General features: G+C 47.0%; 1 protein-coding gene across 3 annotated transcripts in view; it reads right to left on the bottom strand.

The window, feature by feature from the left end:
* The window catches only part of CATIP (ciliogenesis associated TTC17 interacting protein), a 114,499-nt gene that overhangs the window by 89,029 nt on the left and 10,865 nt on the right, over positions 1-14,605 (bottom strand). The window contains exons 1-3 of one of the 3 annotated variants that reach the window (XM_069227098.1): positions 5,674-5,759; positions 5,305-5,394; positions 2,153-2,242 (exon numbers count right to left, since the gene is read on the bottom strand). Coding sequence is in view for 1 of the 3 variants with exons in the window: in XM_069227096.1 (XP_069083197.1) it covers positions 2,153-2,242; positions 5,305-5,394 (180 nt within the window). In the remaining 2 variants the exon portion in view is untranslated. Of the gene's footprint in view, positions 1-2,152; positions 2,243-5,304; positions 5,395-5,673; positions 5,760-14,605 lie in introns of those variants that run through there. The other 2 variants (XM_069227099.1, XM_069227096.1) reach the window with 2 other exon arrangements.

Here is a 14,605-nt window from a genome sequence, read left to right as displayed (position 1 = left end):
GCACAGAGCAACGGTCACATATGTGCCTATTGTACCATTGTACATGAAAGCACCACAGGAAAGGGATATTCTGTGTTTGCAGGTGAAAAGTGAGGTGTAGTGTGTGTATGATGGTCAAGAACCAAGTGCCAATACCCAGCAAAGGCAAACACCGGCACAATTTAAAGCAGTGGAGACTGCAAAAAAAAAGTGGTGTGAAGGAGAGAACAGGAGTGATTGAGACACTCTAAAGACCAATATCACATCCACAGATGCCAGTAGTTTAATTCAGTCTCATTATTTAAACATTTTCAATTCTAACTATTGGAAATATTAGCATTGTTGTTGCTCCTTTATCTAACACTGCTAACAAGCACTGGTAAAGCCAATAGTGTTGCCTTTGTTTTAGAAGTATGCTCCTTGTTGTGTGAGATGTCTGGGTGCAATAGAAGAAAACTCACCTGGAGGCACCCAAATACTGGCCATGTGGCACGCTGTATGAGGCATAGGTTTGTAATACAAATGTTTTAGGCCACGCCTCTAGGAAAGGATTCCTACTTAGGCTTATTTAACCAAGAACCCTCATTAGGTCCCCCAATTTTTCATGCCACTTAAAGCACTGGTTGCATGCAGTAAACCTCAATCTGAAATCCATGAGCGGACGGAAGTCCCCTCCATTTTTCAAGCAAAGAAAGAGCTGCACTGGCACTAGGTTTCACACCCAGGGAGGATGGCACTGAGATGAGAGGGCACTGATTAGTGTTGGCGAATCAGCAAACCTGCATTGGCATTAGGGCTCATTTTAACTGTCGGACTTGGACCTGGGCCAATCCCGACAATAGCTTTTCTCCAGAGGGGAAGATGGAACCATCGGTGCTCTACACCATGCACATCAACACAGTCTGGCGACGGGCAGGACAGAGGTAAAGCAGATATCTGACCAGAACAATAAACACAAGGTAAAGAACACAGCTGTCAAGGATGGATAGTCTGGCCAAAATCAGACATCTGTCCATTAGCAGATGGGAAGTGGCAAGCAGGTGCAAAACTTCAGGGGTTCTGCCACCACAGCCACAAAGGGTTTGCTAGAAGGGATGTCTCCCTTTCTTGTCTGACAGAAAACAGTCTGCCCTCTTGAGGTTCAAAGAGCAGGTGCTGGTGTTGGTGGCGTGGGGCATATACTTGGTCCAGAAGATGCCCTTAAATAGAAAAATGATCTCACTTAAAATCTAAATGTGTCCCTTTGCAGTTCTTCTCTTCTGGCCAAATTAAGGTTAGGTGGGGGATGAGATTCTCATTTCCCAGATCGCCCAAGGCGAGATGGTGGTAGACACAGTGAGAAGGTCCCTGACACTCATGAAGTGCGGACTCATTTTACCTAATTATACATCTGGAATCAGGTCAAGAACCTTTTCCCAGGAATACTACCTCAGACATACTGCAGTTGACAGAAGCAGAGGTGATCTTAGAGGTGATTTTCACATAGTGATGGATGGTGTTAGAAAAGGATCTGCCCAGAGAATAGGCCAAAGAGGCTTGTTGTGAGAGAGGAGGGAAAGGCCTATAGTGGTGTAAGCATGAAGGTTTTGTGGTGCACACAACACCTCAACACTAACAAATCTACCTCACAGTGCAGAAGACATCGTACTTATGGAGCCTGGACAACTTTCTGTTGTTATCCCCAGTCCTGCCTAGAGTCCTCCAGTCTGACTTAGAACACACAGCATTGTCCAATGACATCCTTATATCTCTGACAGTAAATACCTCCAGGAGCCCAATTACCACGAGATGCTGATGATTGAGGGAAGTGTTATTAGGAATTAGACAACCCAATTCAAATTCTAGCTTCACGCAACACTTCTCCGTGTCGCAGATACCTCCAACCTCCCGTGGTTACTCTTTGTACCAGAGGGACAGCACCCCCTTATCCACAGTTAACACTCCTCCCTCCCTACCCTTACCTATCACATGCTGGGCTCCTATGACTACATCTCTCCCGGCCTCCCCACCAACGCCCTGCGCTGCCATCTCGGTTTCTGGTCAGCATACTATGTTGAGTCTGCAGTTGATGCATTTATTTCCATCAAGAACAAAAAACCCTGTATAAAGTAAATACTTAGACTAACACCACTAGGTAAAATGCAGATCCATAGCTGAATGAGGTTGCACTAACCATGGGGTGATGAGAACGCCACTCCCTCTTTGCTAGAGCTTTGCGGCACGGCGGGGTCACCTACAGCAAGGGGTGCTGTCTCCACATCATCTTAGAAAGAGCAAAATAAGTATTAATTATGACAAAATCTGGTGCTCACTCATTACGTAGGAAGAACATACAAATGAACGACAGGAATATAACAATAAGACACTTGAAGCCAGATTTACAAAGCTTTTTAGCAGTCGGAAACGGGCCACTTTCAACAGCTTAAAAGCATTTCTGTATGTACAAGGCCCTATTTGTGAATCAGTAACCTATTACCAAATCGCAAATAGGGTTTGTGATTCAGTATTAGGAAGGGCGTGTTAAGGGCATCCCTTCCTAATACCAAATCACACGGGCATGTGCAAGTGTTTTGCAACCGAAATTCGGTCTCAAAGCATTAACATCTTACTGACTCCTTGAAGAGCAGGCAGTGGCCCCTCGGACCACTCCCAACTCTTAAAAAATGAAAAGAAGACTTTTAATTTCTATGTTTGAAACGCATCCCATTGTCCTTTAAGGAAAACAGGCTGCATTTTTTAAAAACAATTGCTTTATTGAAAAAGCAATCACAGACATGGTGGTCTGCTGACCCCAGCACGCCACCATGTCTGTGATTTTAGCGTTTCCCAATGGGTCACAAAGTGAGACCTACCTCATGAATATTAATGAGGTAGGTCTATTTGTGACCCTTTGCTGTTTGGTAATCACAAAGCCAAACCAATATGCATCTGGCCCTTTGTTGCCAGGGGTCACTGGTTGCAGAACGGACCTGGTGTGCAGCACCAATGCCATTACCAAACGATGACTATCAGTGGACTGTGTGGAATGTGTTTGTGGTCTCACCATGTCTGTCCAGTTCATTCAACGACCAGCCTCGCACTGCACTGTCAGTCCGCACATCCCTTGACAGTCTCCATCGAGATGTCCTAGGAATGGAGTGCAGAATCAAACATATTCTCTCACAAATTTAGATTTGATGGATAATTCTGATGTGATATGGCACCAATTTAATCAACCATATGACTAGATTGTCTTTCCAATGTTGCTCTCTCTTTTTTGTCTGCTTCTGGTGCTATTTGTTGTGTAGTTGTACTATATAAACATTTATATGTGTCTTGTTTATTCCATGCCTACCGATGCATTGAATAGAATCCCGGTCTCAGGGTTTTGCTCTGTTAACATCTGGAATATTGCACTTGCACTGGGTAAAAACAGCTTGTTTCTCTCTCCTTTTGTGGTTGGTTTCAAAGGAATTTTAAGACAGATTTGTCTTTGCTGCTGTAAGTTTATTGCTCGTGTGAAGTTGTTTTGTTAATATTATACCAGCTCTCCATTAGTTGTAATCTTCATTAATATATTTCTTTAAAAACGTGATGGTAGAAAAAGACCAGACATGAGAAAAGCTGTGCATCAACCAGTAAGATGTTATTTGTAAGATTACTTTTCTCAACTGGAGTAAAATGTTACAGTAAGGATTAGTACTAATCTGATTTAGGAACAAAGAGTTATTAAAAGCTATCTTACTGACTGCCACATTTGTGTTCTAGTGCCTGTAACCAATGTGTTTTTAACTTTTTTACAAGTTACTTAAGTAAGGGTCTCTTCTAGCATAAAAAAGCATGACCTAAGCACATAACTTTTAAAATGTATGGATTCTAATTGGTAAGAAGCAGCAGGAATTTCAGTAAGATATTCACAATGAATTACATTTTCATCTGGAATAAAACAGGGGAAAAAGTAATGGAATTGTATAGAAATATTGAAAAACTATTTTAGACATCCCCAAAATAGGAAACCTATGCAACTGTGAACAGTCAAAAGATTGTTAACAATTATGCAACCAGTTTCAGGCCGCGTTGGTGGTTCTAAACTACCTTTGGAATCATTAAGGGCCTGATTCAGATCTTCGTGAAGGGGAATACTCTGCCACAAATGTGACGGATATCCCGTCTGCCGTATTACGATCCCATTATAGCCTACGACGATTGTAATACAGTGGGTGGGATATCAGCCGCCTTTGTGACAGAGTAACTAACCCCTCCACCAAGATCTAAATCAGGCCCTACGTTTGCACAAACCAACCAGCAATATTATTAGGAAGCAGAAGGAGCAAGGAACGGATTGACACTTGCATTGAGAGCAATAACCACAGGTGCAATGGGAGCCTGGGAGTCACAGCACAACTCTTCAAAACTGCTGCTGGGTCAATGATCCTCTCCATCATAGGTGTTGAGAAACTGCCTTAAATACACTGTGACCATGTCCTTAATTAAGAGCACCAGGAGAAAACACTGAGGAGATGAGGAAGCATGAAAGAGTATGGAATGCGTAAAGAAGACAACATTTGGGTGAACCTTTGTTGCCCTTATTGGGTAAGTCATAAGCAGACCAGAAGGACACAAAAGGAGGACAGATACTGAACTGAAGGTCAAGGACACTGCAGTGCACGATGAAGAAAAGGCTGCTGGAGGATAGGGTTATTTTGCATTTGAAGAGAATGGGCTGTGTCAGTGGGCAGAAAAACTAAACCATCTAACTAGGACCTGCAAAAAACATTCCAGAGTGGGTGCTGGAGACAAGGAAAAATAATGTAGGCAAGAAAGAGGAAAATGTAGCTCATCTGAAAAAGTGAGGTAAGAAGAGGCAGCTGTACAGAATGAGGGAACTCTTTAGAACAATGTTGGGTGGTATTGTAACAGAGTGTATGTTAAAGTGGTTGTTGAACACATTATGCTAGAGTTGGTGAGAGTTCACCATCACCTGGGAGCTGATGAAAACAAGAAGGATGGGAGACGAAGACTACTGTAGACCTTACAGCTCTACTAAGAGCTATCAGGGGTGTTTCTATTTTTCAGGATTGGACATGGGTTCTCTCTTTCAGGGGACACAAAAGATTACTGGAGTTTGGTGTCATGGCCTTACGTTAGGAGAGTACCACTGGGATACTTCTTTGTAGCCTCTTGATCCATCCTTAATTTTGTGGCGTGCACTCTCCTTTAATTAGCAAGGGATATAAAATTCACAAAAATGTCTTGTGGCTTGTGCTCTTACCACATCTTAACAACCTAGAGGACGGCATGCATCACTTGGAAGGAGCATCCAGAATCAAAAGTGACAACACTAACCTGGGGAAGATTTGACCTCCAAAGCCTGCACGCTAGATCGGGGTGAGATGGCGGATTCAGCCCCTGGAGGTGGTTGTGTCTCCGCTGCATCTTAAACAGAAATATAGGAAAGTGCAAGTGTCAAACGCCTAGAAAGCATTTATACATGTTACAGCATCAAGCAAATGGACATCACAGTTAGTAGCTGGATAACTTCAAAGGTTTGGTTTACGTCACCGGTTTCGACAGTAGTGCAAACAAATACTATCAACAACACTCAATACGACTCAAAGAAAAAAAGAAAAAACATACTATCAACAATAAACAGCTTCTTCCACAGTGCTAGCTGCCTGTGCCTTGAGGGTGGGGTCTAAAATCGACTGCGCTAACCTAGGGGAAGCTTGAGCTCCAGTGACTTCCTAGGATAGCTTGGAAACGCTTCATGCTCAGACTCTGGAAGCAACTCAGTCTCCACTCCATCTTCAAAAGAAAAGAGAAAGTGTAATCGACACAACCTTCTAGTTAGTTCATCCACATCCACCATCAACTAGGAACCTCTCACCTGTAGCAGAACCTGGGCCAAGCCATTATGGGAATATGTCTTCATCCCACATTCCTTCCAAATTAAGTACATTACCTTAAATCTAGTGTTCCGCCCTAGCTTCATGCCATATAGGTTAAACCCCATATATACATATCTAATACTGGTAAAGCATCAAACCACAAACAGATCGAGGCTAACCTGGGTGGCAGTTTAGGGGACAGAGATGCTACAGCCCTGGTTTGAGCTGCAGCTGAGTTCCCACACCCCTTCATCAGGGGGCTCAGAATGGTTGGTCAGTTTTCTCTCTGGCAGCTTGAGTGGCAAGGTTTACCTCAGATAGATTCAACACAACAACATGAATAAACTTAATGAAATAAAGCGGTAAAGGTCCAGACCTAGTTGTATCAAAAACAACAGTAAATTATTCAATGCAAAAAAATGAAGAAATCATTGAATAAAAGGTTTTAAAGTTATTCAAGCAAAAACAACTTTTCTATAAGGGAAAATAGTAAAACTCATTCAATGCATGTCAATGGTGAAGGAAAAAAACCATTAAAAATGGCAAAAGAGTCCTTGATAGTTTGGTGGGGCAGGACCTCTGCCAGCGCTCGCTCTGCCAAACTAACGGTTCTCCATTTAGAGGTGGAGACAGTGTCAATGTAAGGATTATGGGAGCCCTGTCCAGAACACATTTTAATTTCATTACCATGTCCAGCTAATGAAAAGGTGCATGATGACAAATGAAACTAAAGTATATATTGAACCTTAACCGGGACACACAAAACAGTTGAACTATATCTTGGCGTGGACCCCAAAAACCCTCAAGATGACAAAGGGTAGAAAGACCGAGTCGGTGATAGCTGTAGCAGAGAGGGAGAGCGGTTTAGCTAGAAAAATGAAATAGATCAAATTGAGAGAACGTTCAGTTTCCCCATGGGGGCCCTTGAAGGTGGGGGGGCCTGGGCAGCTTCCCACTTTGCCCATTCTTTAAACCATATCTTGGTGGAGAAACCACTGATTGTGCACAGGTGGAGGAGCTGAAGCCACAAAATCAAAGGCAGCAGCCCGTACAGACAGGCCTCCGCCTTCAGAGTACTGGAATTGGCCTCTTGATGCAGATTTTCCTTACAGTCAATAATGGTGTCCATTTATTGTTCAGAAGAACGAGTTACTTACCTTCGGTAACGACTTTTCTGGTGGATACATTAGCTACCTGTGGATTCCTCACCTAATGAATACTCCCATGGCGCCAGCATTCAACGGAAATCTTCTTCCCAGCTTCTGCACATCGACGAGGACGTCACATTTGCCCATGCGACGCCGTCTGACGTCATGCTGGCAATAAGAGGTCCTCGCCGACGTGCCGACGTCAGTACCAACACTTTTTTACGTGCCTGAGAACAATAATCCAATGCAATGAAAGATAAAGGCAACATCTCATAACATTGTAAACTACACATCATTGCAAGAAAATGGCTATAGATTTAATAAAACCTCTTTTTTTTTTCTTCTTCAAAAAATCAATACATATATACACTAAACATGTATATAGACAAATAAATATATATATATACAAATATCCATATATACATAATCTATTGCAGTCCTCAAGACCAAGAGGAGCACACTCAAGGATTACTTGGTGAGACCAAAAAGGCAACGGGGAGGCGGGTGGGACCGTGAGGAATCCACAGGTAGCTAATGTATCCACCAGAAAAGTCGTTACCGAAGGTAAGTAACTTGTTCTTCTGATGGATACAACTACCTGTGGATTTCTCACCTAATGAATAGAGTCCCAAAGCAGTACCACACCCGGTGGTGGGTGCCTGTATGGTCAAACCAAGAAATCCTGTAGCACTGACCGTGCAAAATGGCCGTCCCTTCTGACCTCAGAGTCCAAGCAGTAATGCTTCGCAAAAGTGTGAAGGGACGACCAAGTTGCGGCCTTGCAGATGTCGACCACAGGAACACCCCTAGCCAAGGCCGAAGTGGCCGACTTAGCCCTGGTGGAATGAGCTCTAATACTATCAGGAGGATCCTTCTTTGCTAAAGAGTAACAAATTTTAATGCAAAGAACAACCCACCTGGAGAGTGTTCTCTTGTGGACTGCCTTTCCTCTCCTCTTGCCCACGTATCCGATGAAAAGCTGATCATCCAGCCTGAAATCCTTCGTTCTGTCAATGAAGAAGCTTAGCGCCCTCTTTGGGTCCAAGCGATGAAGTCTCTCCTCTTCTTTTGAAGGATGAGGCGGAGGATAGAACGTGGACAGAGTAATTGTCTGGGCCAAATGGAAGGGTGAAACAACCTTCGGAAGGAAAGCAGCCTTGTCCTCAACACCACCTTATCCCCATAAAAAGTTGTATAAGGGGGTTTTACCGATAAAGCCTGCAACTCACTCACTCTCCTTACAGATGTTATGGCCACCAGGAAAACTGTTTTAATAACTAAGAACCTTAAGGGGCAAGAATGCATAGGCTCAAAAGGGGACCCCATGAGGAAAGTCAGGACCAAGGACAAATCCCATTGAGGCATAACGAAAGGTTTTGGAGGGTATTTATTCATAAGGCCCTTCAAGAATCTAAGAACTATAAGGGATTTAAATAACGATGGTTGGTCTGGAAGACAAATAAAGGCTGACAAGGCAGACAAGTAACCTTTAATAGTAGCCACTGCACAACCTTTCTGCGCTAGAGACAAAGCAAAAGATAAAACATCTGACAAATGAGCACGTAAGGGATCAATCGGTCTCTCTCCACACCATACCACAAATTTGGACCACCTATTAGCGTAGATAGTTTTAGTGGAGTGTCGCCTGGCCGCTAAGATAACATCCACTACATCAGGTGGGAGAGAGAAGGAACTCAGGTTGCCCCGTTCAATCTCCAGGCATGAAGGTGCAGGCTCTGGAGGTTGGGGTATAAAACCTGCCCCTGCGACTGCGAGAGGAGGTCTGCCCTGAGAGGGAGACGGAGCGGAGGGCACAGTGAGAGTTGGAGAAGGTCGGAATACCACACCCTCCTTGGCCAATCCAGAGCTATTAAGATTACTTGGGCCCGGTCTTGGCAAATTTTCCTCAATACTCGAGGAATCAAGGGTATGGGGGGAAACGCGTAAAGCAACTGGTCGCACCAGGTTCTCTGAAACGCGTCCCCCAAAGCCCCCTGCACCGGATACTGGAGACTGCAGTATAACGGACAGTGCGTGTTCTCCCGGGTGGCAAACAGATCTATCCGAGGAACCCCCCACATCTGGAAGATTAGACGGACTTGATCTGGATGGAGACGCCACTCGTGGTCGGCCGAGAAATGGCGACTGAGATTGTCCGCACGTACATTCAAGACTCCGGCAAGATGATTTGCTACCAAGCAAATCTGATGGTCCTTTGCCCAGGGCCATAGTCGAAGAGCTTCTCTGCAGAGAAGGTACGACCCCACTCCTCCCTGTTTGTTTATATACCACATTGCGGTAGTATTGTCAGTCAGGACCTGAACCGAATGACCGCGAAGGGAAGAGAGGAAGGCCTTGAGAGCCAGACGTACAGCCCGCTACTCCAACAGATAGATATGAAAAATCTGTTCCTCTGGAGACCAAAGCCCTTTGATCTCCAGATCCCCCAGATGAGCTACCCACCCTAGAGTGGAAGCATCTGTTATGACCGTGGTCACTGGTGGTGACTGCGTGAACGGCCTTCCTTGGGAAAGATTGTCGTCCGCAATCCACCACTTCAAGTCCGCAGCAGCATCTCTGGAGATCTTGACAGAACCTTCGAGATCTCCTCTGTGTTGAGACCACTGCCTTCGGAGGCACCACTGAAGAGCCCTCATGTGCCAGCGAGCATGCGTGACCAACAGTATGCAGGAGGCAAACAAACCGAGCAGACGAAGGACCTTGAGGACTGGAACGACCGCTCCATTTCGAAACATTGGAACCAACTCCTGAATATCTTGAATCCGCTGAGGCGGAGGAAAGGCTCGATCCAATGTTGTATCCAGTACTGCCCCTATGAACAGGAGGCGTTGAGAGGGCTCTAGGTGAGATTTGGGAACGTTCACCGAAAAGCCCAGGTCGAACAACAACTGGGTTGTTGACTGCAGATGATGCAACACAAGCTCCGGGGACTTGGCTTTGATCAACCAGTCGTCTAGGTAAGGGAATACTGCTATCCCCTTCCTTCTGAGCTCTGCCGCAACCACCGACATCACCTTCGTGAAGACTCGGGGTGCTGAAGTAAGACCGAACGGGAGGACCGCAAACTGATAGTGCTGCGACCCCACCACAAACCGGAGATACTTCGTGTGCGACTTGAGTATCGGGATATGAAAATAAGCATCCTGCAAGTCGACAGACACCATCCAATCTCCATTGTTCAACGCCAAAAGCACCTGAGCTAGGGTCAGCATCTTGAACTTTTCCTGCTTGAGGAACCAATTCAAGATCCTCAGGTCCAGGATTGGTCTCAACCGACCATCCTTCTTGGGAATTAGGAAGTACCTCGAGTAACAACCTCGACCCCTTTCCTGCTCTGGAACCAACTCCACCGCGCCCATTAAAAGGAGGACTTGAACCTCCTGTTCTAACAACAGGAGGTGTTCTTTTGAACAATAAGATGGGCGGGGAGGGATGGGGGGTGGTAACTTCCGAAAGGAAAGGGTGTAGCCTTTTCCCACAATGCTGATAACCCAAGTGTCTGATGTAATAACCTCCCACTTGTGAAGAAAATGCAGTAACCTTCCCCCTACAGGAGAGGAGTGACTGGGAATTGGTGGAAGCCTAAGGCTGCTTCCCCTGCTGCACCCCTCCAGAGGACGAGGAAGAGGCAGAGTGCTGCTGAGAGGCTCCCCTGGTGCGGGCCCTACCCCTCCCTCTAAATGATCTAAAGGTGAGAGAAGAGGCAGGTTGCTGGAATCTCCCCCGAAAGGAAGAGGAGGAAGAGCCACGTCCAAATCCACGAAACCTCCTAAAAAACCTGGAGGAGGCAGAAGAAGCGGCTTTCAGTCCTAATGACTTGGCTGTGGCCCTGCTTTCTTTAAACCTTTCCAAGGCCAAATCCGCTTTGGCTCCAAAAAGTTTGTCCCCATCAAACGGGAGGTCCAACAGGGTCGACTGCACGTCCGCAGAGAACCCTGAGTTGCGAAGCCAAGCCTGTCTCCTCGCAACCACAGCCGTGCCCATCGCCCCAGTCAGTCGTATCCAACCCAGATTGGATAACCTGGGTGGCAGCAGCCTGGGCATCCGAGACGATATTCAAAAGTCCTTGGGGAAGCTCCGTATGTGAAGATGTTATCTCGTCCATAAGAGCATAGATGTACCTCCCCAAGATACATGTCGCGTTGGTGGACTTCAACGCCATGCTGCAGGACGAGAATATTTTCTTGGATTGTGAGTCCAACTTCTTGGAGTCTCTATCCCCCGGCACCGTCGGAAAAGATCCAGGCGCAGATCTAGAAGAACAGGAGGCCTGGACCACCAAGCTCTCCGGCGTAGGGTGTCTGGACAGAAAGCCAGGGTCAGATGGTGCAGCCCGATACCTCCTGGCCACAGCCCTATGAACAGCCGAAGAAGATACCGGCTTCTTCCACACCTCCAACACCGGATCAAGCAAAGCCTCGTTGAATGGTAAAAGAGGCTCCGCTGCAGTAGAGGCCGGATGTAGGACCTCAGTCAACAAATTCTGTTTCGCCTCCGCTACCGGCAAAGGCAATTCAAGAAAGTTAGCTGCCTTTCTTACCACAGCGTGAAAAGTGGCTGCCTCCTCAGTATACTCCCCTGGAGATGACAAGTCCCACTCAGGGGAAGTATCCAGCCCACTAGCTGTATCCACTCCATGAAGACCCTTGCCAGAATCCTCAATCTCTCCTTCCTCCAAGACCCGTTGGTATTCCTGCTCCTCCAAGAGACGGAGAGCACGCCTCCTAGAATGTAGCCTCTCTTCAATACGCGGCGTCGACATGGCATCCGCCGAATTCGAGGAACGACGCCGATCGCCGGATCCATCCGACGTCATGTCCGGTGCCACAGGCAGCTTCGACGCCGAGGTAGGAGCCGGATGCAGAGAGGCGCGTCTCGGAGTCTCCGATGGTCCTGTCGGAGTCACTGGTCGAAACCCCGAAGTCGACGGGATGGAAACCTCCGGGGCCAAAACCTCTGGGGCCACCGGAGCAGACACCGGAGCCGACACCGGCGCCGAGCCCACATTCCCTAGGGGGAGAAAGGGCATGAAGGGTGCTGGCCGGAGCGGCGCCGGAGCACCCAAGGTGAAAGCCAACGGCCCCGAAGGACCAGTTGGAGCACCTTCTGGAGCCATCTGCTGGAAGATGGTATACATCGCATTCAAAAATGCGGTATTATCATCTCCAGGGGCAGGAAAAGCCGGATACTGGGGTGCCTGGATCGAAGGCGACCCCGACGCCAGCCTCGACGTCTGCGACGCCGGAGAGAACACCTGAGGCTGCGTCACTTCAATCACTGAAGATGTCTGCCCAGGCGAAGTCGGCAAAGCCAGAGAAGGCAACGGCGTCGATGGATGTGGAGTGACTGTGGGACTGTCCTCCCAAGTCTTACGACGCCGAGCCGAAGGCGACCTCGATCGAGACCTCTCTTTGCTGGAATGGCGCCGTGAATCCCTACGGCGCCGGGAGTCTCGATGACGCCGATGAGTCTTCGGCGAGGAGGACTTCCTATGATGCTTCTTCTTCCTTTTCAACTTCGCCATGAAGAGTTTAGCCTCTCGCTCTTTTAGGGCCTTGGGATTCATGTGTTGACATGAATCACATGTTGCGACGTCGTGGTCGGAGCTTAAGCACCATAAACAGTCCGAGTGTGGGTCAGTAACGGACATCTTGCCCCCACACTCCCGACAGGGCTTTAAACCAGACTTCCTCTGAGACATAGTAACCTCAGAGAAAAATCACGCAGAAGAAAAAAACACTGTAACTTCGAAAGCAACAGTAGCTCCCTCGAAGATAACAGTTTCGAACGCACGGAAAAAAGGGAACTGACGTCGGCGAGGACCTCTTATTGCCAGCATGACGTCAGACCGCGTCGCGTGGGCAAATGTGACGTCCTCGTCGACGCGCAGAAGCTGGGAAGAAGATTTCCATCGAATGCTGGCGCCATGGGAGTATTCATTAGGTGAGGAATCCACAGATAGTTCTATCCATCAGAAATAACACAGTTTTGGGGTTTGAGTGGGCTGCAACAACATACACTTTTATAAGGGAGATTCCCGCTGGCATGGATGTAACTATGGGCTGGAGGTCCAATGAATCAAAATATGGGCCGGGGTCTATCGTCTGGTTGTGTGGAGCTGGGGGTTGGGGCCTTCTTGACTCAGAGAATTTAGTGAGCTGTCTACAAGCCTGTAATGATGAGACCCGAGGTCTAGTTGTATGATTTCAGTGGGACTCGGAGCTCAGGTGAGGCTGGTACACAAGTGAACACTGTACGACTGAAGTGGGAGCTTGGGTACATCCAAATTTTAACCTTAAAACTCAGAACTAACTGCGGAAAAAAACAGTCTGCTGGGGCGAAGCTGAAAACTGCATGACGCAAGCATCCCACAGTGTCAGGCACACAGAGAAAGAGTCTCGGTGAACTTGAGGCTGAACAGACCCAACTGGGAAAAAGCCCTTCCAATGTCCAGTGCTGTGCACAAGGTCTTCTACAGCGGTTTCTCCTTTCCTTGTAGGTTTTTCTTTTAAGATTTTCGCTGCTCTCACATCTGCTCAGCCAGCAATGATAGAGACATGTTACCAAACAGACCTCCAGGGCCACAGCTTATGTTTTTAAAGCTACCACTGGTTTGCTGCTGCAGAGGTGATGTTTCCTACGAGGGGCACATGAAGCTTCACGCTTCTCACTAGATCAGACCTTCTTCGGACAGGTGTCACAGAATCCCACCGCTACTCCAATGGAAGTTCCAGAAATAGTTTTTCCTAGACAGCAATATTGTACTTAGCAGTTCCTGAGGACAGGTTTCAACAGATCTAGTCCACTTACCTGCATCATTGGTGGCATTGCTGCAGCATAGGTGCAGAAGTCCTTCTAGCCCTACAGTACATTAGGCAACAGGGATTTCCCCCAGCAGATCGCAGAATCCCATGAGGTCAGGACTCACACACCAGGCTACATGTGACTCTGTGCTTGCCAGCTAGGCAACTCTTTCCAGTAGTCCTGGCAACATCAGCCAAAGATCAGGGCAGCCCTACCTGCTCTTCCAGGGCAGGTGAAGGAGCCATCATTCATCTTCTCTCTTCTCCAGGTGTAACTTGAAGGTCAGTGCTCCAGCACCAATGCCTAGCTATCCTAGTGTGTCCTACTCCCTATTTTTACTGGGTAATGAAGTAAACTAAATGATGTGAGATTTGAGTTGGGAATCTAGGGAATCTCACATGCCATAGCCTGTTCAAACTAAGATGACAGAGAACTCTCTTCCAGACAAAACATCTCCTTGTAAGGTAAACCCTGCCCTACATTTAAAAGGCATCTGATATCTTGCAGGGGAACAACTGAAAGAAAGCCCCTGGTGGATTGAAGCGCAAGAGTCTAGGGATCCCCAGCTTGAAGAAAAAGCACAGAGTGAATACCATTTTCCACCTACTTGAAAGGTTCCTGACATTGGCAAGTACCTCCTCCCACCCCCCTCTAATGTTTTCTGTACAGTCCAGTGTGTAACTCAACACAGAGGGATTGATTTGGGCAGCAGTAATGGGACAGCTACGCTCTACTCACCTCTCCGTTTCTCATTCAGAGGTTTGGGAAATCTTGTTTTTCTGGTGG

This window comes from Pleurodeles waltl, chromosome 3_2 (genome assembly GCF_031143425.1).
Source record: "Pleurodeles waltl isolate 20211129_DDA chromosome 3_2, aPleWal1.hap1.20221129, whole genome shotgun sequence".
Taxonomy (NCBI): domain Eukaryota; kingdom Metazoa; phylum Chordata; class Amphibia; order Caudata; family Salamandridae; genus Pleurodeles; species Pleurodeles waltl.
Note: the sequence above shows the minus strand (reverse complement) of the source record. Positions and strands in the feature narration are given on the sequence as shown.